This window comes from Triturus cristatus, chromosome 1_2 (genome assembly GCF_964204655.1).
Source record: "Triturus cristatus chromosome 1_2, aTriCri1.1, whole genome shotgun sequence".
In the NCBI taxonomy this organism is placed as follows: domain Eukaryota; kingdom Metazoa; phylum Chordata; class Amphibia; order Caudata; family Salamandridae; genus Triturus; species Triturus cristatus.
The window spans coordinates 580,010,708-580,034,456 of record NC_140580.1 but is presented as its reverse complement, the minus strand read 5'-3'; the positions used below and the strand labels follow the sequence as shown (position 1 = coordinate 580,034,456).

At 45.8% G+C, this 23,749-nt stretch overlaps 1 protein-coding gene across 5 annotated transcripts in view; it reads right to left on the bottom strand.

Annotated features, from left to right (window-relative positions):
- Positions 1-23,749, bottom strand: part of SFXN2 (sideroflexin 2) — a 158,217-nt gene that overhangs the window by 70,713 nt on the left and 63,755 nt on the right. For all 5 annotated transcript variants that reach the window (XM_085606545.1, XM_085606543.1, XM_085606544.1 and 2 more), the window contains one exon: positions 11,477-11,575. In XM_085606545.1, the coding sequence (XP_085462671.1) occupies positions 11,477-11,575 (99 nt within the window). The remainder of the gene's footprint in view (positions 1-11,476; positions 11,576-23,749) is intronic.

Sequence of the window (23,749 nt, the reverse complement as noted above, 5' to 3'; positions counted from 1 at the left end):
CACTTTGCCACTGGATTCAAGCTAGCCCGGCTGATGAGAGGTGAAACCGCGAAACAGGTCCCAGGATGCTTGTTATCAGTCCAGGGAGGACCTGGCCTGGCAGTTTAGGCTGGACTGTTTCCATGAGGAACAGGGCCAAGACTGGTTTACATAAGGCTGGGTCCAAACTAGGGTGACAGAGTGAGCAAAAGAACAATGGATTAAACCAAGATTTGTTGACTGGGGGTGAGTGGCTGAAAAGTTTCAGCACTCTGTCCATCATCTTGTTGTGTTTGCGATGCACAGTGTAAAACCTAGACTGGAAACAAACATCCTGGGACTGGTTTTGGGGTGAGCAGAAGAACGATGAGGGATTCAACCCAGATCTGTGACTGGGGGTGAGTATCTGAAATGCTGCAGAACTCTGTCCATCATCTTATTGTGTTGACTTATTACTTGGGCCAGCAGAGCCTCGGGGACCCCCCAGATCCTTTAAAGATGCCCAATGCAGCCCCCTGTGGACCAGGTCAAAGATGGCTCCAAGGTCGACAAATGCAATATAGATGTGTCCTGCTCTAAGTCTGGTGTATTCCTGGGGATGACCAACAGCCTTAAGAATTGATCAATGGTGCAAACTTCAGGTATTAATCCTGCTTGGTATCGGGTCAGAATTTCAGTACCCTCAATCCAATCATTGAGTTTATTTAACAGTTGTCTGGCATACACCTTCTGGAGGGAATCCAGGAGGCCGATAGGCCAATAGTTTGCAGGAAGCCCCAGATCACACTTTTTGAAAATGGGGATGATTTCCACCCTTTCCATGTATCAGGGATAGGGGCACCGGCAGCTATGGCACTGGTCAGACAGTTGATGTTGAGGGGTCATACAGACAAATCATGGCCAAACAAGTCGCCAGGGATTTTGTCTAGACCTGGAGCTTTGCCCTGTTTAATTGAGGTGATTGTGATTCTAGTATCCTCAAAGGAAAAGTAGGGATCAGAGGAGGTCACTGTGGTGGTGTGGTAAATAGTTCTGTTAGATCAGTAGCAGGCTGTTCATACAAGCTGGTAAAATAGTCCACCCAAACCCCTGGGTTCAGATGGCAGTAAATCTGGGGGTTTGAGTACTGGCTCCCGTTGGCAATTATTTTCTAGAATAATGTAATATCCCCCATTTTAGCAGCCATTACTAGGTCACCCCAGCAGGCGTCCTCCCATCCTCTCCTAGCTGATCTAATTGTTTTCGTATAAAAGCCCCTTAATGCAAGAACCTCCTGCAAACTTTTGTTTTCTGCTGCAAGCCCGAGGGGCCATCTCCTAGCAGGCACCATGCAGGGCACAGTGGTGTGTAGCCATGTATGTAGCTTTTAGTGGACTACGTCACTTGAAAGCAACCTTTGCAAAAAAAAACAAGCATTTACAATGCAATGGTCTCGGCATTGTTAAAGTTAAAGCTATTGGCATTGCTCATGACATTATTTTTGTTTATGTTTTTGTGTTTAAAACGTTTAAAGAAACGGCATTGTTATTTACAATGTCAATAGCTTAATCACTCTCAAATGCGAGCACTGATCGCTACTTCTGACCCACTTCTGCCCCTTTACCCCTTTCAGTCCGAGCTTAAAATTCAAACAGCACTCGGTGGCTCTCAGTGCTTCACGAGGTACAGCCCCTCTCTCAAGAATGTTGCAAAGAAAAACGTTCTAGTGTTATTTCCTTACACGTCTTTCAAAACGTGAGAGCAGGGAAGACAGGCCAGATAATTAAAAGTAGCCCAGACCTTAAAAAGAAACCGAAACATGGAAAACGTTCGCTTCTGGAAGCCCCGCTGCTAGCAGTGAACAAATGTTGAAAAATGCATCATCCCGGGACCACCGAGCAATACAGAGAAAAAACGTACTCGATGTAGAAATATAGATAGATTAGTGTCATACTAGTAGCTTAGTCAGGGTGGTACACTTCACATAACGTGAAAGACATCGCAGTAGTAGTGTGATACACATCGCATGACACTCAAGGCTGACATCACACAAACCTGACTCCCCCCTGGTAATGAGGTCCGATGCCAACGGGTCTGCCAAATGAGCACTTCGTTGCTCGATTCTGTGAAAATAAAATCAACAAAAGGCGGGCAGCCGCACACATCTAAACATAAGCACAAGTCATACAATCTTACCGGCCTCTTCATAAACTGTTCAATTTTAGACGAATAAGGACGCTACTTACAAAAGGGTGGCGCGCAAATAGCGGACATCCTAACCCTGCTCTGGCTCCTGTGGTTATGCCTACTTGGTGTTACGTATTAATGCAAATCGTCATAGCGTTGTTACATGAAACGCTAAAATGCGGCGGAGGGCGGCCATCTTAGGAGCGTCAATTGAACTTTATTGAGAGTACTGTGCATATAGCGGTGCTGGAGTGAAAGTAAATATATCTAAAGCTTCCTCTAATATAAAGAGGATGTATAATGTTCCCACAATGTCGCCAAGGATCAAGTGGAGCATCGATGACGGTAACCAAATAGATTAGAGTACATTGTAAGGTATCTTTATACCCAGCGTTAAGTGTTCATTTGTGATTATAAATGGGACATGGACGTGGTTTCTGAGCGCATCTCTTCGCCCCTTGCCCGGATAGTGCAAGCGGTGCCGTCTAAGACTGTTCTCAACAGGTGGGGGAGGAAGCATGCCTCAAACGGAGAAGAGCCAGCCTAAAATACAAGTCACTCCAGAGATGGTCGGAGTGCATGCATAGGTACAGAACTGGTCAGCGTTCTTATTTGTGTGTTTGGGAATCGGAGAGATAAGAAAAGGGTAAAATGCTTGATACAAACCAAAAAGATTACCGTTTTAGAAATCCAATCTCTGTTTCTCATATTCAAAAAATATATAATAAAAAAGGAAAAAGAAAAAGAAACCAAGATCAAGAGCGTGCTTTTTTTAAAAAAAAAATCCCCCCGGCTTTCTTCCTTTGGCACTGCTTTCATCTTTCTCTTCATCCTTCTCTCCCCTGCTATTGTGTTTCTCTCTCTGCTGCTCAAGATCAAAGTCTGTGAGAGGAAAAATAAGAGCTGGTCCCTAGAAATCAGTACTGGTTGGCCCCACTTGATCAAATTAAGCAGTTGTGAGATAACAGTGACAAGTCCCAACATGTTTATTGCTCTTGCTGAAAGCAAAAGAAAAAAAAAAAACAATCAGGACTGGTTGAAAGTCTTCCTCATTACTGACATAACTCCCTGAAGCAGCACGGTGTTTTACAAAGAAAACAAAACGGAGTAGGAGGAGCCTCTCAGAAAGAACAGAAGAGATTGAGGGGTCACCATGACACTAGACAGGATACAACCGGTAGGGAGGGAGGTACATGCAACGAGGTTATTTCCAGTAGGATCGAGTACATGATGTTTACACTACTCACATTTACAATGAATGTCAAAAGGAAAATAGCATGACATGCCCAGAACCACACAATTGGTAAGTCACGTGTCAAAGGTGGTAGTGGAACACAGGCCACAAATCAGTCACAAGTCCACATTACTCCCGGAAAAAGACCATTTACAATGGCAAATATCACAGAATGTCAATATTAGTGGATGCGCTCTGTGAACAAGTGATATTTTGCATTTTTTCAAGTAGGGGAGCAAAGAAAAACGATTTAGAAAAAGAGAAGTTGCTTGCTTACTCCCCCAATGTGCACGCATTCCAAATATACAGTGACCTGCACATGAAGCATGGTTTGTGTTCTTTAAAACACCTGATCTATAGAAAACATACTGCCCCAAAGAGAAAACCGGTGTACAAATATGTACAAACAGCTTTGTAACGTGTGATTTAGCATAGTAAACGTAAGCTGCCAAAAGTAAGACATACAGGTAGAGTTGCAAGTCTTTTTCTTACAGACCAACTGTGCTAGGGAGACGGAGCCACAATCTGAAAAACTATTTTAGTCAACAAGATCGCCTAGAGGATCACCCAATGGAGAAAACAGCGCTACATCAAACATGAATAAAGTGACACAAAATAATCGAATCATAGCAAAAAAGACTATATATCATGTCGAGTTTTTGAAAACATGAGCCACACGCAAATAAGAAAAAAAGATGCGCCCTTTATTCTAGTTAAAAAAATACATTTATTTACACAGCAGAGGACGATTTTTAAAGAACGGAAGAAATCATACAGGTAATAAAGAATTGTTCATTAAATTAGCCATAGATGCACTTTGTTATAACACAGTTTAATATGCCTGACCAATTCCCTTTGCTTAAGGGTATATGTAGTACGTTTTTTTTCTTGATGATGCAATAATTTTTCGAAGGGACCTGTCATCCGTCGATAGAAAAAATACTCAGACGTGTAACTGTACAGTGGCGTGCTGGACCGTGTGTGTCCTTTCTAACAAGACCTACACGGCACACGGGATGCTCGGATTTTTAGTGGGCTTGTTTAAAAAAAAAAAATCTGAACTTAATTCTTTCCAAGTTCAATTTTTCCCCAGAATAACTCCCATGGTATTTTGGGACACGTCACTGGGGTTACGCTACGAAAACTTCTAAGCAGGAGTAGAAATCGTGTGTAATGTCACCCCTCCTGCTCTGGGCCACATCACTCACGCGTGTTCTACTACGGCTGCAGCAGGGGCTGGCCGATTCATGTGTTATTGTTTACATTGAACTGCCAATGCTCGAGACCCGCGTTGTGCCTGCCAAGCACCGCGCTCTCCCCTTCCAGAGGCGCTTTTGGACACTGGGGGCACTTCCGGGCGAGCACTGGCACTTCTGAGCGCCTGCTTCCAGCAGTCGGGCGCAATATTTCAAATACAGCTGTGAAAATTAAACAAGCAGTATCAAAGAAAAATTGTGGACAGGAGGAAGGCGGTAAGGCAAGCTAAACCTCTTTGGGCTGCAGAGTCGACAGTTTCCCTCAACTGAATAAAGCTTTGCATTCATTTTAACGAGGATCAATAAATATTTCCAAGAAAGAAACCACAATTTTCCGGAGAAACTACAAAAATGTAACCCTAAACTCGATTCCGGGAAGAAACAAGTGCATGGGTCCGTATCTATTTTTAGATAACGAATGCTGCCTTACCAGAGCAGCAGCCAAACACGGGAGCCAACAGCAGGGGGAGAGGACGCCAGGAACACCACCGCCTTTCTCCGAGGCGAAGCAGAAATGCCTCGGAGAAAGGCAGCGGCGTTTTCGGATTCGGGGGCGTGTTTTTCTTTTCTCTCCTCTTGCCATTGGCTGGAGGAGAAAATGAGAAAAGTAGCAAAAAACACACCCCCGAATCCAAAAAGGACGGGGCCTGTTCGGAGTGACGAAGCTCTTCTCCAATGGCTGGCCAGCATTCAAGAGGCCAGCCAATGGAGAAGAGGGGAGAAGAGGGGCGGGTGCAAGCCCCTCTTCTCCAAAACATTAATTCTCCGACTTCCGGTTCTGCCTTCAGCAGACCGGACGGTCCTCGACCTAAAAAGACTCGAAAACAGACCTTGCACAAAAATAAAATCGACCTGCACTTATCAAGCGCAAGTCTCAAAAGATGCTGTGATTTTAAACTGGGAGAGTAAATTAAACAAGATCTACCATATGGGGGAAGTGAGTTTGGCTGGATTTAAAAATTAAATAGACGTCGAAGTGTTTGTAGGGAAATATGTGGGCAAGGTCAGGATTCTGCCTCTCTGTGTAGCGAAGTCAATGTTCTTACGAAAAATGGTTTTGCAATCTGTTTTGACTAGAGGGACGGGCCTGGAATGACTAACCTGCTTTTGCAGCCTAGTGTTGGTAATAGATTCCCTTGCTGAGAACACACTTTACTGCCATCGGCTGGTTGGATCTTTAATAACTGTAAGCAGTTGATTTCACGGACAATTTATATGAGGAATGCCGTGCTGTTGAAAGAAATGCCCACAATTCTCCTGGGTTTGACTTCTTCTCTCCCCCTCATATTTTACTCTTTCGGGGGTGCATTATTCTTCTCTGTTTTACGTCGCACTACTTGAAGTTTTTGATTAAGTATAACTGCGCTAGGCTGCAAAGATGTTTTTGGAGTTACTATGATTGGAAAAGGAATTTGTTTATTTGTTGGCATTTTATTTATATTTTGTGTGGTCTTTCAGAATAGACGTATCCAATTTTTTTCTGTCTGAAAGGACACAGACACCGCAGGCCCCACATTTTGAAGGCGTTATCGTAAAGTCTGTACAATTAGGAAGAAATGATCCCAAAATCAGAGCACAGTTCTCCTTCGTTTCCTGTGCTGCACTATTTACTTAATGTAGAAACAACATCAATGCAGTTTACAAAATGCTACCCTTGCCCTAAGAATTCCCATGAGGTGAGGAACAGCCGACAATGTGCCATCAACATCATCCATATTTACATGACATCTACAAGATTATAGTTGCTTATGTGTGGCAGGAAGACAGACAGACAAACACCCTGCTCCTGATGTTCTCCTCGGCATACACTACTGCCAACAAAACTAAAACGTCGGGATGGCAACCAGCCTCTGGCATCCAGAGAGAGGGACAGCGGTACACAGTTTATTTATTTATTTAATGCATTTTTATATAGCCCGGACTTTAGCCGAAGGTGTCAGAGCGCTGTACAATACAACCAGTTACTTTACATGAGAGAAAAGGTACAAAATAGAACAGTGGGGTGGATATTCGGCGTGTAAGTGGAATCACTTGCAAACTACGAGACGTGGCACTTTTGAAGACACTACGAGACGTGGCACTTTCGAAGACACTACGAGACGAGGCACTTTTGAAGACACGTGCACTTTAAAGGCAGTTCGTGCAGGTGCACATTAATGTACTGTGCCAGCATCTTTAGTTTAAACAGTTTCAATTTGTAATTTTCTCACAAACTTACGTGCCTCACAGAAAGAAACATGTTGAAAGTTTCTGTTTGATAAAACCAAGAGAGATGGGGCCATGGCACAGCTTGAGTCACAGCAGGTGGTCATGCCTACACCAACGAATTGTTAGATCGTCCTCACACCTAACCAGCTTGCACACCACTAAACCTACATAAACAATTTAATATCACCCTTTGATTCATGTCCACTGGACTTCTTCCAACAAACCCGGAAGCACTGTTTAAGAATACCATTTCGAAAGCATGTTTGCTCGGATACCGTTAGTGGCAAAAAAATTACACAGATTTTACAGCATTCGACCTTCCAGTGTAGCTGAGCCCTCGTTCACGCAGGTATGATTTGCAGTACGGGCAAGTCAGGCATTTACCTACCTGCCCTACAACATCCTTAACTAACACATACTGTACGAGTTTGTGTCAGCCTTGTAATTATAAAAAAAAGACTCATAAAAGCACGAAAGATGGCACTGAGAAAATGAATGCATTAAATCTACTGCTGGCAAAGTAACACGGTGCTAGGAAATAATAAAAACAGCCCTAAGCATTTCACCCGAGCAAAATCAGTCTCAGCCGCAAATGCCTCCATAAAAATAAAAACAGGGAATGTATTGACCTAAACTGTCTAACAGTAAAGATCACGCGTCACCATGAAGTTTCGTGGTGGTATAGCAAACAGTAAGAGATAAAAAGAGCGTAAACTCCTGGCTTACGTCAGCGCATCTCGGAGCCCCAGCTCACCGAGGATGCTGCGGCTGGAGCCAGAGGCAGGCATCGGAGGTGGCTTCAGAGCACAGCAGGGCTCGCAGACCATAGAGACTGCCTGGCACAGAAACCGCAGGCCTCACATTTTGAAGGCGTTATTGCCTTTCCCGTTGGTTGGTATTTGAAGCGAGTCACCATCAGACGCTTAACCTAACCCGAAGATTCTTCTCCGAGATTGCTATGGGGGAGGGGACCTTGCGGTCAGAGCTGCCATATAAATCTACAAAAAACACAAAGCTGCCACCAGCAAAGAGAAAGGCAAGGGTGGGAAGTCAGCATCTCACAGGGGAGTTCAATCTCGAAGGAAACGTTTCTCTCCGCCTTAACTCTTTCTGCGTCAAAATCTTTTTATTTATATCGCACGCGGAATCACAATGCAGGAACACGTTTTTAATTTAAAATGAAAGCGGGCTTTTAGTTAAAAGACGCGTGGCCTCCAAATTAAAATAATAAAACCGCAACGGTGAAAATGAAAGCGGGCATGTAGTGAAGCCCGCAAGTGGTGTGCGCGCGCTAGAAAGTGCGGAATCACAATGTAGGAACACGTTTTTAATTTAAAATGAAAGCGGGCTTTTAGTTAAAAGACATGTGGCCTCCAAATTAAAATAATAAAACCGCAACGGTGAAAATGAAAGCGGGCGTGTAGTCAAGCCCGCGAGTGGTGTGTGCGCGCTATAAGGACCAACAAAAACAAGCATACAAAAGAAAGTGCGGCAAGCTAATACTAAATCTTCTGTGTCACGTCGCGGTAAGAGAGCCAATCCCACTGGGCGTGGCTAAAAGGAAATAGGGTGGCAACAAGCAGCGATTGACATGCCTTGCATGCAATCATTGCACTGCCTTCGGCATAATTTGTGACGGCAAACGACGCGCACAAATCAAAACTGAAGGCGGAGCTGGGACGAGGCTTCTGGAATCGTATCAATTCTAAGAAGCCTCATAAGACAAGAGCAGCGCATGCGCTGCTTACGTTAGGCCGAGACCTAAAAACTGCGTATTGAGACTGACAAACCAGAATTTTTTTTTTTTATGAGATGATAATGTATGCGGATAAGCTCACTGTAAATACATCTTATTTTGATTTAAGAGTAAACAAAAGAGAAGATACTGAACTGAAGAAAAAATCTAGAAGGGCCTGCTGGCCAATCATCAGTCAAAAAGGATTGCAACGTTATCTGCAGGTAGTTCCTAGTTTCTATGGTACCTTCTAGCCAGGTACAGATCTGGCACGAGGCAGTTCTGAAGAGCCACACCAAAAGGTTAGACTGCAGCAAATATGCCGATTGTGTGTCAGCGGTTCTACTCAGTCAAAGATGCCTTTTATGCTCTTTTGTAATCTTTTTAATTTGACACGGAAACGTTACCTTGAACCGTTGCTGCATGAGCTACACTTTGATAACTGCAGAGCAGCTTTTTTGCATCTTCAAATACTGCCCTCTATTGTAACTATGCTGTTGGAAAGTATATAAAATGTGGGATGCTCGTAAGGTCTTAATGGTAATTTTCTTTGTTTCTCAAAATAAATTCCATTCATGTATTTATAAAAGTATCTAATTTTTTTTAAACAATTTTTATTGATTTTCCATAGATCCAAGATGGAAAACAATAGAATGGAAAAAGGACAAAAGGGAGTCCAGGTACATACCCCAGATGTTTAGCAAAGACACATGGCAAATCAGGTTATTTAAGACACATCTATGGCTCCTTAAGATGTCCATGCCTACTGCCCAGGCACAACCTATGAGTAAGATCCTTGCAATAGCCACTGTCCAACCAGTGAAAATTCCCATCCCCAACTAAACCCCCAACCCCTCCTCCCTCACCACCCTCCCAGGCCTGTCACTTGAGCGCGGACTGCAAAAGGTCAGTAGAGCTAATGTCGCAGTGGGGCGGCTTATTGGAATGGGGGGGGGGGGGGAAGCGGAGTGAAATCAGGCTTGCATGTCGAGCGTCACTACTAATCGTGAGGTTACAGAGCAAGGTGGGCTCAAAGCTGTCTATACGTTAACCTGTGGCTGCCACAGAGTCATCCACAGATGCATCCTCCGCATCATCTTCAGGAGATTTGAGAGCTACAACGAGCATTTCACAGGCTCTCGCCCTCTCCAGTGCCTTTTCACTCCACGTGCGATTTGCAATTCGTAACCTAATCACTCCCTCACACTCAGCCCATTTTAGGAATTCTGTTTTCCACTGAACAATGCTAGGGCCCTGTTTCGCTTTCCAATTTGTGGTGATGTTTCTCTTGGCTAGTAGCAAACCCAAATCTAAAAATGTACTAGTGATTTTGTTCTTTGAGGTATGTGGAAACCAATGTAGGATACAGTGAGCCATGGATGCGTCTAGGTCCCTATTGGTGAGGTCTGTCAGTAATGCTGTTACCTCCTCCCAATGAATGTCAAGGAACGAGCAGTCCCAGAACAGGTGTTTAAAATCTGCGCGGTCTGCATTACATCTCGGGCAGGACGCTGGCTGGGCCGGTTAATATGCGTGCAGTTTTGCTGGGGTAACATATGCTCTGTGTAGAATATGGAAGTGTACTAACTGAAACCTCGCATTCCTCTTGCTCTTCCAGGCTCTCTCCACAAGCTCACCCCATGCCTTGTCTGGGATGACTTCCCCTATATCCGTTTCCCATTTGAGCTTTAGGGCAGACAGGGGGGATAGGGATTCTAGTGTCATGCGTCTATAGAGACAAGTCACTGCTTTAAAGGTGCCCGCTGCCAACACCACATACTGGCACCCCATGGAAGTGGGTGGTTCTGTGAGTCCTCCACCCCAATGTTTCCTGATGGCCGCCGTGAGGGTTGTGTATTGTAAGAAACATGCCCAAGTCAGACAGAAGGGGTGGTCCTTCATTGCTGTCCTAGATGCCAGTCAGGCAGTAAGTAAACAAGCAAGCTGCTGAATAAAGCTACTTTGATGATGATATATATGACTGATACCTACATATTCTTACCTGCGTTGCAATGGCCAAACGTGTTGTAGTGACTACCACTGAAATGCATGAAAAACGTACCTGTGTGGTAATGGTCAGGGGAGAGGATGTGGTCTTACGGCTAGACTGCTGACGTTGGAGCTAGGAAACCAAGGTTCACGCCTTGGTTCGACTCCACATCATGTGATTCTGGGCAAATCACTTAATCTCCCCGTGCCTACCAAAAAAATGAATGTGTCCTTGTGTAACGTGACTGGTGCTCATGTAAAGCGCTCCAATACCTTTGGGTCGAGTTTGCGCTATATAAATCTGCAAAAAAAATAAAAAATTACTCTCACTGTACAGGCTGTGCTGTAATAGCACGTGTGGTACAGCCCTCCTTGTAATGAGGGTGACCTGTGCCTAACCCAGATAGGCCTGCGTTCATATGTCTGGGTGTTTGCCAGTATCTCTGTAACCCTCTATAAACGTGTAGTGCTGTGGGAGGCTGAAGGTGCTGTGGTAAGTGGGGAGGAATTCACGTGTTCGATGCTTGTTCTCTACTGAAAACTCATCAACTTTCATGACTGCTTGAATTACTTATTTATACAAGAATTGCGATTAACACAGATGTAGATTTTTGCTTATTCCTTTCGGAGATTGGGAATAATTCCTCCTGGCCTAAAATGCAGAACTATTTAGACCAATTATGTTACCCTGAAAATATAGGTGTTTGTGCGGCGCAGTGAATAGTTGTAGTTGGAAATAAGCCACTTAATGGCCCTTCATTTTCCCTCACTTTGAATGATATACGTAACAGAAATACAAAGTAGTCAAAGTTACTGACTGAAATAGGACATTCTTTAGGCCTGCGGAAAAGGGTGGCAACGGTCCCAGGGGGAGACGGGGGGAGATGGTGCAAACAACCCCTCACTTACGTCACTGTGATGGGAGACGCCGCATTCCTGTTGGTGTAGTTCACCAAAGCATTGAAAGACTGGTTCACCCACTGCCAGAACACTACAGCTGGGACAGTCCTGTTAAAAGAAACCACAAAGCGGTTATTACAGACATTTTTGACAGCTAAAAACACACAACGCTGCATTGTTTAACTTCCAAGCGCGCGCAGCACGCACGGAGCAGCGGGTTCACGCTCTGCTTCATGGATAGGCTGGCGGAGAGGGGGGGAGGGGGGGGGGGGGCGAGGTCGCTTGGCACAACTGGGCGCAGGTGCTTTGCAGAGGGGACAGCGCTGCCGCTCAGTCAGTACAACAGGGACATTCTAAAACACACTGCGTTGGAAGCTTAAGTTATAAAACTTCTGGGTTCTACACAGACCTACCAACCTACATATGAGATGCACGATGGCGATAAAAAACATGAAAAGCACACGTATGCATGCTTTTTCGAAAGGTAGATTTTTTCACTGGACAAAAAGTCACAATTGTACTGCGCTTTTCAGGTCGCAAGAAAAACAAGTCAAATAGACTTCAATTTACATTAAAGAATACAACTGCACGGGCCGTCAGTAGTGACACAAGGAAAGGGAAATCATAAAGTTGGTCACCTCACTGCTACCAACTATACTACATTTCTGGGGATTACCATTGTACATGACATGAATGAAAGTTCTCCAGTGTAACTTGTGCAATCTATGCACTTGTTACACATGCCATTTTTAGGTCTGACTCCAGACAGCTCTGGGTGTGTGTGTCTCTGAGGTCATGTTATTGACTACAAAAACCAAACAGGGCCCTTCTGCTCCCAGCTCCTCCCTAACCATGTCCACGAACAAAATCCCCTCTTTCCTGTCTGTGGGAGGGAGGAGAGAGATAGGGCAGAAAGAGCAGCCCAGCTACTACCACACCACAAGATAAACTGAACCAGGATGTAGGCACTGAGTGGGGAACTACTACTGGTATTATTCCTAGTCCCTCCCCTTCCAATCACAACTTCCTGATTAGATTTCACAAAGTCCCTTAATTTCACATTTTCTGCTTTAGATGAGCACTGTGAGTCTGTTGCACAGAAAAAGTCTAGACACTGTTTAGGTTAAGAAAAAATCCAAACAGCCTCTCATTCCATGCTAGGACACAAAAACGCATGTATGTGTCCAGCAAGGAGCCGGATGCTGGTTGCATTATTTCTTAGGCTAGGGAAAGTCAAATAAGTGCGTGTTTCCTTCCTTGGGTATAGACAAATATGTCTGTAACCTGAGGAAATGGATACGATTTGGATTTTTTCTTGACTTGCGAATAAAATCTAAGCAATTTCAGCTCCTTCCTGGGGAACAGGCACACATGCCACTGTTTGGATTTTTTTCTACGCCTAAAGAAAAAATCCAAATTGCACCTGGGTCCTTGCAGGAGCACAGAACTGTGGGTCAGCGCCCCAGCAAAGAGCCAGATGCTGTTTGGATTTTTTAGACGGCTAAGATAAAAACACAGTGTTTTGCTCCTTGCTGTGGAACTGATTTGTAGGAAAACAGCAAAGGGTCACAAGGTCTTAACCTGTAAATGTTTGCACAAAAGGAATTTCTTCAAAAATAATATACCATTACTCCGGACAGGCTCTTCCTGTAGCACCATGTATAGATTTTTTTAAATTTGTTTAAAACCCACAATACTGACAGCATGCTAAGAGACCATGGATAGCAATGCTTTTTCACTGTGCACCAAACATGAGACCAAAAAATGTAATAAATAGAAATTGGCAATGAATGAAAGCTCTTTATTTTTTTAAACTGTACCCAAGAATCTGAATTAGGGATATGGGACATTTGTTCCACCACAAATTTTGGATTACCAGATGATTCTGAGGACATTTTTGCAAAACGTGTATTTTGCGGGCACTGACATACAATTGGAAGTCATTAAAATTGTGAAACCTACCAGCTTGCATTCCCATAATATTTCTAGTTAATATGGTAACCCACAAGTAGCGGCCCAAGAATGCGACTGTGAAAGGCAAAAGAAAGAAGCTTAAAATTAGGTTGATTTTTGGGATGTGGGTAGGTGCATTTGGGCCTGGGATCATCTGGGAGCTGGGAAACCTACCAAATACAGACATTTTTGACACTAGGCACCTGAAAATTCTAGGTGCTATGCCTTACACCGGTCACCACATTTTCTTACCTGTAATGCCTTGCACATGTTAAACATCAGTTATATGATTTCTGCATATTTCTGTGACAGAAAGTTCTAGAATTTGTGGGAAACATCAAAACTCCCACCACCCAGTGCTCCCACACTTCTATCAATAAAACAATGCCTCAACCATGGTGGGCCTATTGTAGCTGACCAAATCTGTGTCAGTTAAAAGCCAATAGTGTCAAAACTGTCTTCATATGTTCCCAACTGTTGGCCTATTCCTGTCCCGTGCAATTGGCATATATGTGGGGTAGTGTTTTTTTCGGTAAAATGGAGAGGTGCCGGCCAGTCAATATTAAGTCTATTGCAATACGCTTGAAGTTCCAGAGTTTTATATAGCAGAAAAAATTAATTATTTTTTTATCCATATGTAGACAGTTGCAGGGGATTTTGGGCAGTGAAACAAGTTGGGATTCATCTAAACCATGTCACCTTGGATTAATGTGTGCATCTAGTTTTTAGAAATGTCTGGGGTTGATAGGTTCCCCTGGGTGCTGGCCGACCACAGGCTGAAATACTTCAATCGTCAGCCATCAAATTACCCCATCAAAAAATTCTCTGGTGCCTTGTGTTCTGCTGAAACCAATAGAAAATACAGAGATGTCTGATAATCCCACATTCAGAACCCAGAGGGAAACACACATGTGAGTAGGTAGGTAAAGCTTTATTCGATAAAAAAATATCATAAAAGCACAACATACAGTAAAAGTTTAAAAAGGATCAAGTAGAACATTGCAAAATAAAAAAAGTTGATCATAGATGTATCTAAAATGGACTATATCACAGAATAAGACACTATATACAAAAAAAAGCACGAAATTCATTGTGTAGGAGTTAATAAAAAAGAATAAAAGCTGAACCACAACAACGTTTCAGTGCGTAAGGATTGCAAGTTTTTTTTTCCTCAGCAGCCAAGCGCAACCCAAAAATTTGGCCAGTCCACATACTATAGTCAGAGACGAGGTATCTGTTTTTAGAATACGCAACACAGTTACATAGTCTCTGGTGCCCAACATTCTACAGATTGGTCTCAGCCACTTGGATCTTGCTCTTCTGTAGGTGTGGCAGGCACAGAGATGTGCGTGTGTGACCCTTCCAGCCAGCCGTAACAGAGTTGAGAGGTAAAGTTCCTAATCTGAGTCTCACATACAATGATCTATCCAGTGGAATCTGGATAAAATCCAGATAGGGTTCCAATTTGCAGAGAGTCTTATGCTCAAAGTAAGCCTCAGTCAGCTTCCCCGCATTTCCATTTCTCAGCTCTCTGTCATTGACCCATCTCCAATATGCCTTCTTGAGATCCAGTTTTGAAGGGGGTGTCTGGGATTCCCAACAATCTTCGTATCCAATGTCTCTCAACAGTTGGCTTACATTGGAGATCCATTTTATCCTCTTCCCAGTGTCGGCTAGTATGAGTTCGCTTAAGGCTGCAGCATACTTGGCAAGCTCCGGTGTCCTTCGTAATCTTGCCCAGAATAATAAAGGTCGAAGTCGTGCAATGTCCTGAATAGAATGTCTGCCTAAATCATAAAACAATGGTTTTAGTGGGGTTGATGTGGGAACAGAAATGAGATCCCTCATGAATTTGTTCTCCGACTTAACAAGCTCATGAATGCTTTCATGGCCCCAGATTTCAGCTCCATACATAGTGCAAGATAATGCTTTTGCCTCGTATACCATAAGGGCCGGTGCCACAGGTCTACTTGTAGAGAGATGTTGTTCTCTAATAATGGCACCAGAAGCCCTCTTGTGGCATAGGAGCATCTTGGTTAAGTGAGGGCTCCACTTCATCCCTTTCGCAATCCGGATACCCAGATAGTCGAAGGAGTCCACTATGTCTAGCGGGTTACCATCCAAAGTAAAAACATATCTAAAACGTCTTGGGGGATTGATTACCATTAATTTGGTTTTCTCAGTGTTTATAATGAGGCCATAGGACTTGCAAAAAGTACCAAACCTATTTAGAATCTTTTGTAGGCCAGCAGGAGATTTTGAGATCAAGAGAGTGTCGTCAGCGAACAGGAGGGTAGGAATTTTTTCAGCAGCCAGGGTGGGAGCATCAGCTGGGTCCTCTCTAAGGAGGTCCACCACCCCGTTGATGTATAGAGAGAACAGGGTGGGGGCTAATACACAGCCCTGGCGAACCCCCCTGTTCACTGCGACACTCCCTGTGAGCTGTCCCTGGGCACCCCATCTAATCTTAGCGTGGTTGTCCTCACGAAGAAGTATTAAAAAAGCGAGGATCTCTGGGGGAACACCTAGTTGGAATAGAACCTGCCATAATTTTTGGCGAGGGATTAAGTCAAACGCAGACTTTAAATCTATAAAAGCCAAATATAAAGTGCCTTTTCCTAAAACTACCACTTTCCAATAGATCATAAAAAATCTAAAAACTTGATCCATTGTGCCTACCTTTTGCCTAAAACCTGCTTGGAGATGGGATAAAATGTTCATATTCTCGATCCACAACCTCAATCTCATAAGGAGAACCCGGCCAACCACCTTCTGAATCACATCAATTAGACTAATAGGTCTATAGTTGGCAGGATCCTCCTTATTACCCTTTTTATAAATAGGAATCACCACTGCGGCTTTCCATGACTCTGGTTCTAAGGAGCCCCTGGCTATAGTGTTCATTATGGCAGAGATAAACAATGCCCAGGGCGCTGGGTCATGTAAAAGTAGATCTCCTGGAAGACCATCTGGACCTGCCGCTTTACCAGGTGCAATACTTTTAATTGCCAGAGTGACTTCCTGGATCCCGAAGGTAGCATCGGGTGGGAAAGTTACGGCAGGGGTCAAATTATGCTCATCCTCATAGTCTAAAGGGGCAGCCTCTCCCGCATATATAGCAGAGAAATGGTTAAACCATTGCAGCTCTGTTATATGGTTCGGGATACTTGTCGTTTTGGCCCTCTTTCCTCTATTAAGGAGGTCCCAAAATACATTGCAGTTTCGATTCAATGATGCTTCTTTTAGCTCCTGCCAATGTGTTTCCTCCCATTCCCGTTTAGCAACTACCAGGGATCTAGAATACTCCTGTCTTGCCCTTCTAATCAGGCTACTATCTTGTTTCTTTAGTGCTTTTGATCGGGTCATTCTTTTCTCTCTGCAGGCTTTAGAATACCATGGATTCGATCCTTGCAATGGTGCCCCTTTGCAGGGTGGATTCCCGTCTAGAATAAAGAATTCCCCTATCTTGCTTATAGTGTCTCGGTAGAGTGAGGATATGAGTTGAGAGTCTCCCACTTTGTTTTGAGCCTCAATGAGCTCCACATTTTTCCCATCCAATATTCCCTTAATGCTTTCCAGCTTCTCCTCATGTTGTGAAACCCCATGCCATTTAAGGCGTCTGTTACAACCTGCCAACAGTACTTCTTTAGTTGACATCAGGGGTAATTGGTTGGTCACATGCTCCGGGTTCAACCAAACGTCATTAATTTGTAGGCACAGTGGATTATGGTCGCTATCCATGGTATTTTTTACGACCATATCCACAACATTCCCCCAGAAGTGGATATCAATGAGAATGTAGTCAATACGGGACGGGGTAGTTAGCCTGTTATATGTAAAAGCTCCACCCGTGTCTGATTTAGACCTGCCATTCACTGCTCTCAAATTGAACTCCTGGGCAATAGCATTCATTTGTATTGCCCTTTGGGACCATTTCTTAATGGGCGGTAACTCTAGAGGCGGGATGCCCCATCTGAGATCGTCCTCACGGGTCCCCATTAGATCTTCGGAGCATAGGGGTTCAAAGGTGCAGTTAAAATCCCCACACACAATAATATTAGAATGGGGGTCAATAAGGGTCATTTCACGTTCCAAGTCAGACACTGTCTGGGAAGCTTGGCCACCCACAGTCCCTCTGGCATAGATATTAAATAACTCTAAAGTTGGTCCCCCGTGGGGGCCTTTTATAGTCTGATGTAAAAGATCAGGGGAGTCACTATTGTGGGTCTCCACCATCCAATTATTCGTAATGTTGACCCACACTAGTAGCCCCCCCGATGGACGGCCTTTCCCTGGGCTTATAGCTGGTTTATAATAGGTGGTATACCCAGTTTTATAAAGGGGAATTACGCTCCATGTTTCCTGAAATAGGCAGACATCGAAAGTGCCAATGAATTTCTGCCATTCTGGAATTAAGAGTTTTTTTGAGAGCCCTGCGATGTTCCAGGAGACAAAGTTTAGAGTTGCCGTTGAAGGATGGGAATTTGTGATTATCTGATTGGATGGGGACATCTCACGAGGGAATGAGGACTGTAGAGGGGGTGAGGGCCCATGAGGAATTAGTATAGACACTTTGATAGGGTCAGTATGGATTGGGTCTGACTCTGTAATACATCCTTGTAATAAGTCTTGGTCCAGTCAGTCCACCCTATTCAAGTTTGAATCTTCTCTCTGGGACCCTGCTTTGTCCTGTAACTCCTGCCCTGGAGAAACCCAGAGTGGAGAGCGCCTTATCTGTATGGAAGAATGATCTGGTAAGATGTGCGAAATTCCAAAAGCATCAGGTTCTCGGCCAGGGTGGTGTTAGTAAATAGGAGCTCAATACAGTCAAATAGGCTAGTGTGGAGTGAAATTCTTCTTGCTCTGACAATGTCTTCACGAATTATCGACCTGCAACCTCTAACGTGCCTGAGCCAATGTATCGCTTGTTCTTTACAGATTCCTCATTTTCGTGGGCTTGGGTAGCAGTAAGTCTGGGTACTTTAACCATATAAGCTATTTTCGCATTATCCAATGGATAGCCAGGGGTGAAATTGAAAGCAGTCTTCTTTTTGAAAAATGCCTGGGTCTCCTGGTGGCTAAATCTCGAGGGGCCAGCAAATTTTAAGATGTTTGGGGTAATAGGATAATCATTGTGGGTTTTTGAGCGAGTAACTTTTGTGTTGGCTCAGTCCTATTGCAAACTGACTGCATCTCCCCATTTAAAGTTGGCGGTGAATTATTCTGGGCTGGTATTGGGGGAGCTAGTGGTGTTAAATTATCAGAATGGCATAAGATGTCAGTGGGCATAGATATTAATGGGACCCTCCTGTTTAATTCCATCACTATTTTTTTCAGAGATTCTACCTCTTTCAGTAGTTGGTCAATTTTACGCTCAAGGGTCTCTCCCTGTATGTTATATGTTTGTACTGCTTTGTGTTCAACCAGACCATTTTCCTGGCATTTTGGAGGAACTGGAGCTTCCTCATCTAGGCCCTCCAAGATTGTAAACCTGTTTGAGCATGAGAGATCGAGAATAGCAGTGGGTGAGTGTATTTCAATAACAGGTATTGGTTTCGCGGAATCCCGATTAGCTCCCTGATAGGGCTCAGATTGCCCGTTAAGTGTGAGGCAAGGAAGGGCTTTGGAGGATGCTTGTCTAGTATTTTTGAACATGGTTGGAATCTTACAGCTGTGGCTACTAGTTATAGGTATAAGTTCTTCCGCTGGTGCCACTGCTGCATCAGAGGGTACCCTGCTTTCCTCCAATATCACTTGGCAATCGTTGATTATTGACTCAATCCTGTCCAAAACACAATTACCAGCGGCATGAATAACTTTCTTAGCCTTTTTCCCCTTTTTGTTCGTACTACCCCCACCTCCCTCCATAGACTTTCTTTTGGCCATGTACGTGTAATCCAGAGACTAATAACAGAATATGGCAGTACTAACAATGATTCCACAGCTTTAGTTGCCAGGTTAATGACCTATGGCCTTGTGGAGGTAAGCCTGATTAATAGGAGCAAGCGCCACAATGACACATTAGTTTGGGGTAAAGCGAAGAGCACAGTACCTTTGAGGAGTGTATGGGAGCGCAAGAGAGCAGGCCCAGCCCGGCCTCAACCGGCCCTCGGACGGCCTCAGACGGCCCGCCCTTTGCCCGGGCTTAGCCCGGGCTTAGCCCGGCGCTTCCCGCACGCGGTCCCGCGACGTGGGGGTCAGGTACTTGTTTAAATCTCCTCCAGGTGCGGGTGGTGGGCGGGAGCCTCCGGGCTCGGGAGCAAGTGCACCTGGGTAACGTAGTCTCCCTCCAGACCGCGGCCGCGAGATTGACAGTCACGGCGGCGGGAGGGAGACACGAGCAGATCAAGCTGGGGAGGCAAAGGACACCGCCGAGAGTCTGAGAGCAGGCACACAGGTCTCCATGCCAGCGAAGCCGGCACAAGGTTAGTCCCCGCTTCGCCGAGGGTCAGGTACTTGTTTAAATCTCCTCCAGGTGCGGGTGGTGGGCGGGAGCCTCCGGGCTCGGAAGCAAGTGCACCTGGGTAACGTAGTCTCCCTCCAGACCGCGGCCGCGAGATTGACAGGCGCGGCGGCGGGAGAGAGACACGAGCAGACCAAGCTGGGGAGGCAAAGGACACCGCCGAGAGTCTGAGAGCAGACACACAGGTCTCCACGCCAGCGAAGCCGGCACAAGGTTAGTCCCCGCTCCGCCGAGGGTCAGGTACTTGTTTAAATCTCCTCCAGGTGCGGGTGGTGGGCGGGTGCCTCCGGGCTCAGGAGCAAGTGCACCTGGGTAACGTAGTCTCCCTCCAGACCGCGGCCGCGAGATTGACAGGCGCGGCGGCGGGAGGGAGACACGAGCAGACCAAGCTGGGGAGGCAAAGGACACCGCCGAGAGTCTGAGAGCAGGCACACAGGTCTCCATGCCAGCGAAGCCGGCACAAGGTTAGTCCCCGCTTCGCCGAGGGTCAGGTACTTGTTTAAATCTCCTCCAGGTGCGGGTGGTGGGCGGGAGCCTCCGGGCTCGGAAGCAAGTGCACCTGGGTAACGTAGTCTCCCTCCAGACCGCGGCCGCGAGATTGACAGGCGCGGCGGCAGGAGAGAGACACGAGCAGACCAAGCTGGGGAGGCAAAGGACACCGCCGAGAGTCTGAGAGCAGACACACAGGTCTCCACGCCAGCGAAGCCGGCACAAGGTTAGTCCCCGCTCCGCCGAGGGTCAGGTACTTGTTTAAATCTCCTCCAGGTGCGGGTGGTGGGCGGGAGCCTCCGGGCTCAGGAGCAAGTGCACCTGGGTAACGTAGTCTCCCTCCAGACCGCGGCCGCGAGATTGACAGGCGCGGCGGCGGGAGGGAGACACGAGCAGACCAAGCTGGGGAGGCAAAGGACACCGCCGAGAGTCTGAGAGCAGGCACACAGGTCTCCACGCCAGCGAAGCCGGCACAAGGTTAGTCCCCACATGTGGGTTAAGTCTTGGAAGAGATATTTTGCTTTGTGGGAAAGACTGAAAGAAACTACCAAGTTTTGGGGGGAAAATGAGGAAAATTGGCAAACACCTTGTTAAGTGTGTTGTCCCGGCTAGCCAATCAGTTATATGCCGTTAGCATGTGTCAATGCTGAAAATATATGGTTGTCGTAGGTTTCAATACAGCTCAGTGGTGATAACAAGTACAAAAACGACAGGTAGTCTAAACTGGCATTTCACGTTTAATTGCTTTCCAAAATATCAAATCCATTGCACCCAGATTCTCGACTGTGGGCACCCAAAACCAGCAGAAAATGCCACACATGTTGAGAAGACTCATAGTTGGGGGTCAAGCATTGCCAACTATATATTACTGCACAACAGAAAGGAGGGAATTACCTTGTTTTTGAAAAATGCTAAAAATCTCACAATCACATTCAGCATGATCTGCTGGACAGCCAATAAGTTTGAGGCCGATCTGTCACCCACTGACAGAAATCCTATAAAGAGTCGATGTTAAAAATATATAGTTGTCGTATGTTTCCACACATCCCAAAGGCAAAACCTTTGACTAGAAGTCGGGTAGCCTGAACTGCCCTTTTGCTTGCTGTTGCTTACCAAACTTCCAAAATGCACTGCACCCAGTTTATCGCTTGTTGGCACCCTCAACTCATAGAAAACCCATGCATGTTTGTTACCCCACACCTCTCAGGACACCCACAGGAACAAAGTTGTGGATCAAGCCTTAGCCAGGATATGTTCATGCACCAGGGAGACTGTAAGAAATTACTGTTTTCGAAAAAAAGGCTAAAAATCTGACTGTCAAATTCAGTGGGATCTCTTGATTACCAAATCAGGTGAGGTGTGCCATCCATAGACAAAAAGCTTAGGATGCGTAGGTGTTACAAATATATGGTTGTGGTATGTTTCCATACAGCCCAAGGAGTGATACCTGCAGTCAAATGACAGGGAACCTAAACCAAATTTCTCTTGCAGTTGTTTTCTAAATTTACAGAATTTACCACACCAATTTATAGCCGTGGGAAGCGGGAGCACTCTCGTGTCTGTTACCAGCACACTTAGCAGACCCCGAGGAATGACAATGGGGATGAAGAACAAGTTACTTACCTTCGGTAACGATGTATCTGTAAGAAACATAAGTTAGTTAGATTCCTCACCTTAGAATATCCCCAGGCGTCAGGCTGGATCCGGAAAGATTTTTCGTCAGCAATACCCCTTGCGCGTCGCTAGGCGTCGTCTGCGGCTCCGCGTCTGTCGTCGGCGTCGTGCGCCGGAATGACGTCGGAGTACTTAGACGCCGCCCTCGCGCGCTGACGTCAGTTCTTGTACATAGCCTTCCGCGCCAGGAACGCAGAGCCATGCAAGAGACCGACACTGGTGCCAAAAAATCGAGGGCCCTGAAAATGATAACCTTAACCCTAGATGTCAGTTCGCAGAACGGGGAGGACGGGTGGGTCGGTGAGGAATCTAACTAACTAATGTTTCTTACAGATACATCGTTACCGAAGGTAAGTAACTTGTTCATCTGAAAGAAACACGTTAGTTAGATTTCTCACCTTAGAATAGATACCCCAGCAATACCAACCCCGGTGGTGGGTCTGCGAACCAAGATCACACCAGAAAGTCCTGGAGAACAGAACGGCCAAAGAAGCCATCTCTCCGGACTCGGCTGTCCAGGCAATAGTGCCTGGCAAACGTGTGCAGTGAAGCCCACGTCGCCGCCTGACAGATGTCCCGCAAGGGAACTCCCCGGCCCAGGGCAGTAGTAGCCGCTGTGGCCCGGGTGGAATGGGCCCTCAACCCAACAGGAGGGTCCTTTTTTGCCAAGGAGTAACAAAGTTTAATACACAACACGACCGTGAGATGGTCCGTTTGTGTACCGCTTTCCCCTTCTTAGCTCCTACGTATCCAACAAAAAGTTGGTCGACCACCCGGAACTGTTTGGTGCGGTCCAAATAAAAGGACAGCGCCCGTTTTGGGTCCAGACGGTGGAGCCTCTATTCCACTTTTGAAGGACGCGGAGGCGGAAAGAAGGTGGGCAATGTGACAGATTGCCCGAGGTGAAAGGGGGTCACCACTTTCGGTAGAAAAGAAGGACGAGGCCGGAGGACAACCTTGTCCGGATGAACAGAAAGAAAGGGAGGCTTAGATGACAGAGCCTGGAGCTCACTCACCCGTCTAGCCGAGGTGATAGCTACCAGGAAAGCAGTTTTCAGGGTCAGAAGACGAATGGGACAATTGTGAAGAGGCTCAAAAGGAGCGCACATCAGAAAAGTCAGAACAAGATTCAAGTCCCACTGAGGCATTACGAAGGGGACAGGAGGGAACATGTGAGTAATGCCTTTGAGAAAACGGGAAACAACAGGGGACTTGAAAAGAGAAGGCTGATCAGGAAGCAGTAAGAAGGCAGAGATGGCAGCAAGATAACCTTTCAAGGTGCCCAAAGCAGATCCCTGTTGGGCCAAAGAAAGAAGAAAGAGTAGAACCTCAGAAAGAGGGGCGGAAAGGGGATCCACAGCCTTTGCTGTGCACCATGCCACAAATTTGTTCCACCGGCAGGCGTATACCGTCTTTGTGGAGGGACGCCTGGCTGCCAGAATGACATCACAGACTTCAGGAGGCATTCGATTGACATACTGAGTAGCTCGGGATACCAGAACCTTTGTGCCCAATCCGGAGCCACTAAGATAACTTGGGCCCGGTCGCGCCTGATCTTCTTCAGCACTCTGGGTAGAAGTGGTATAGGCGGAAAGGCGTACAACAGACCACAACTCCACTCGCGACGAAAAGCGTCTCCGAGCGAGTGCTGCCTTGGAAATTCCAACGTGCAGAACTGCTGACATTGTGCGTTCTCTTCGGTG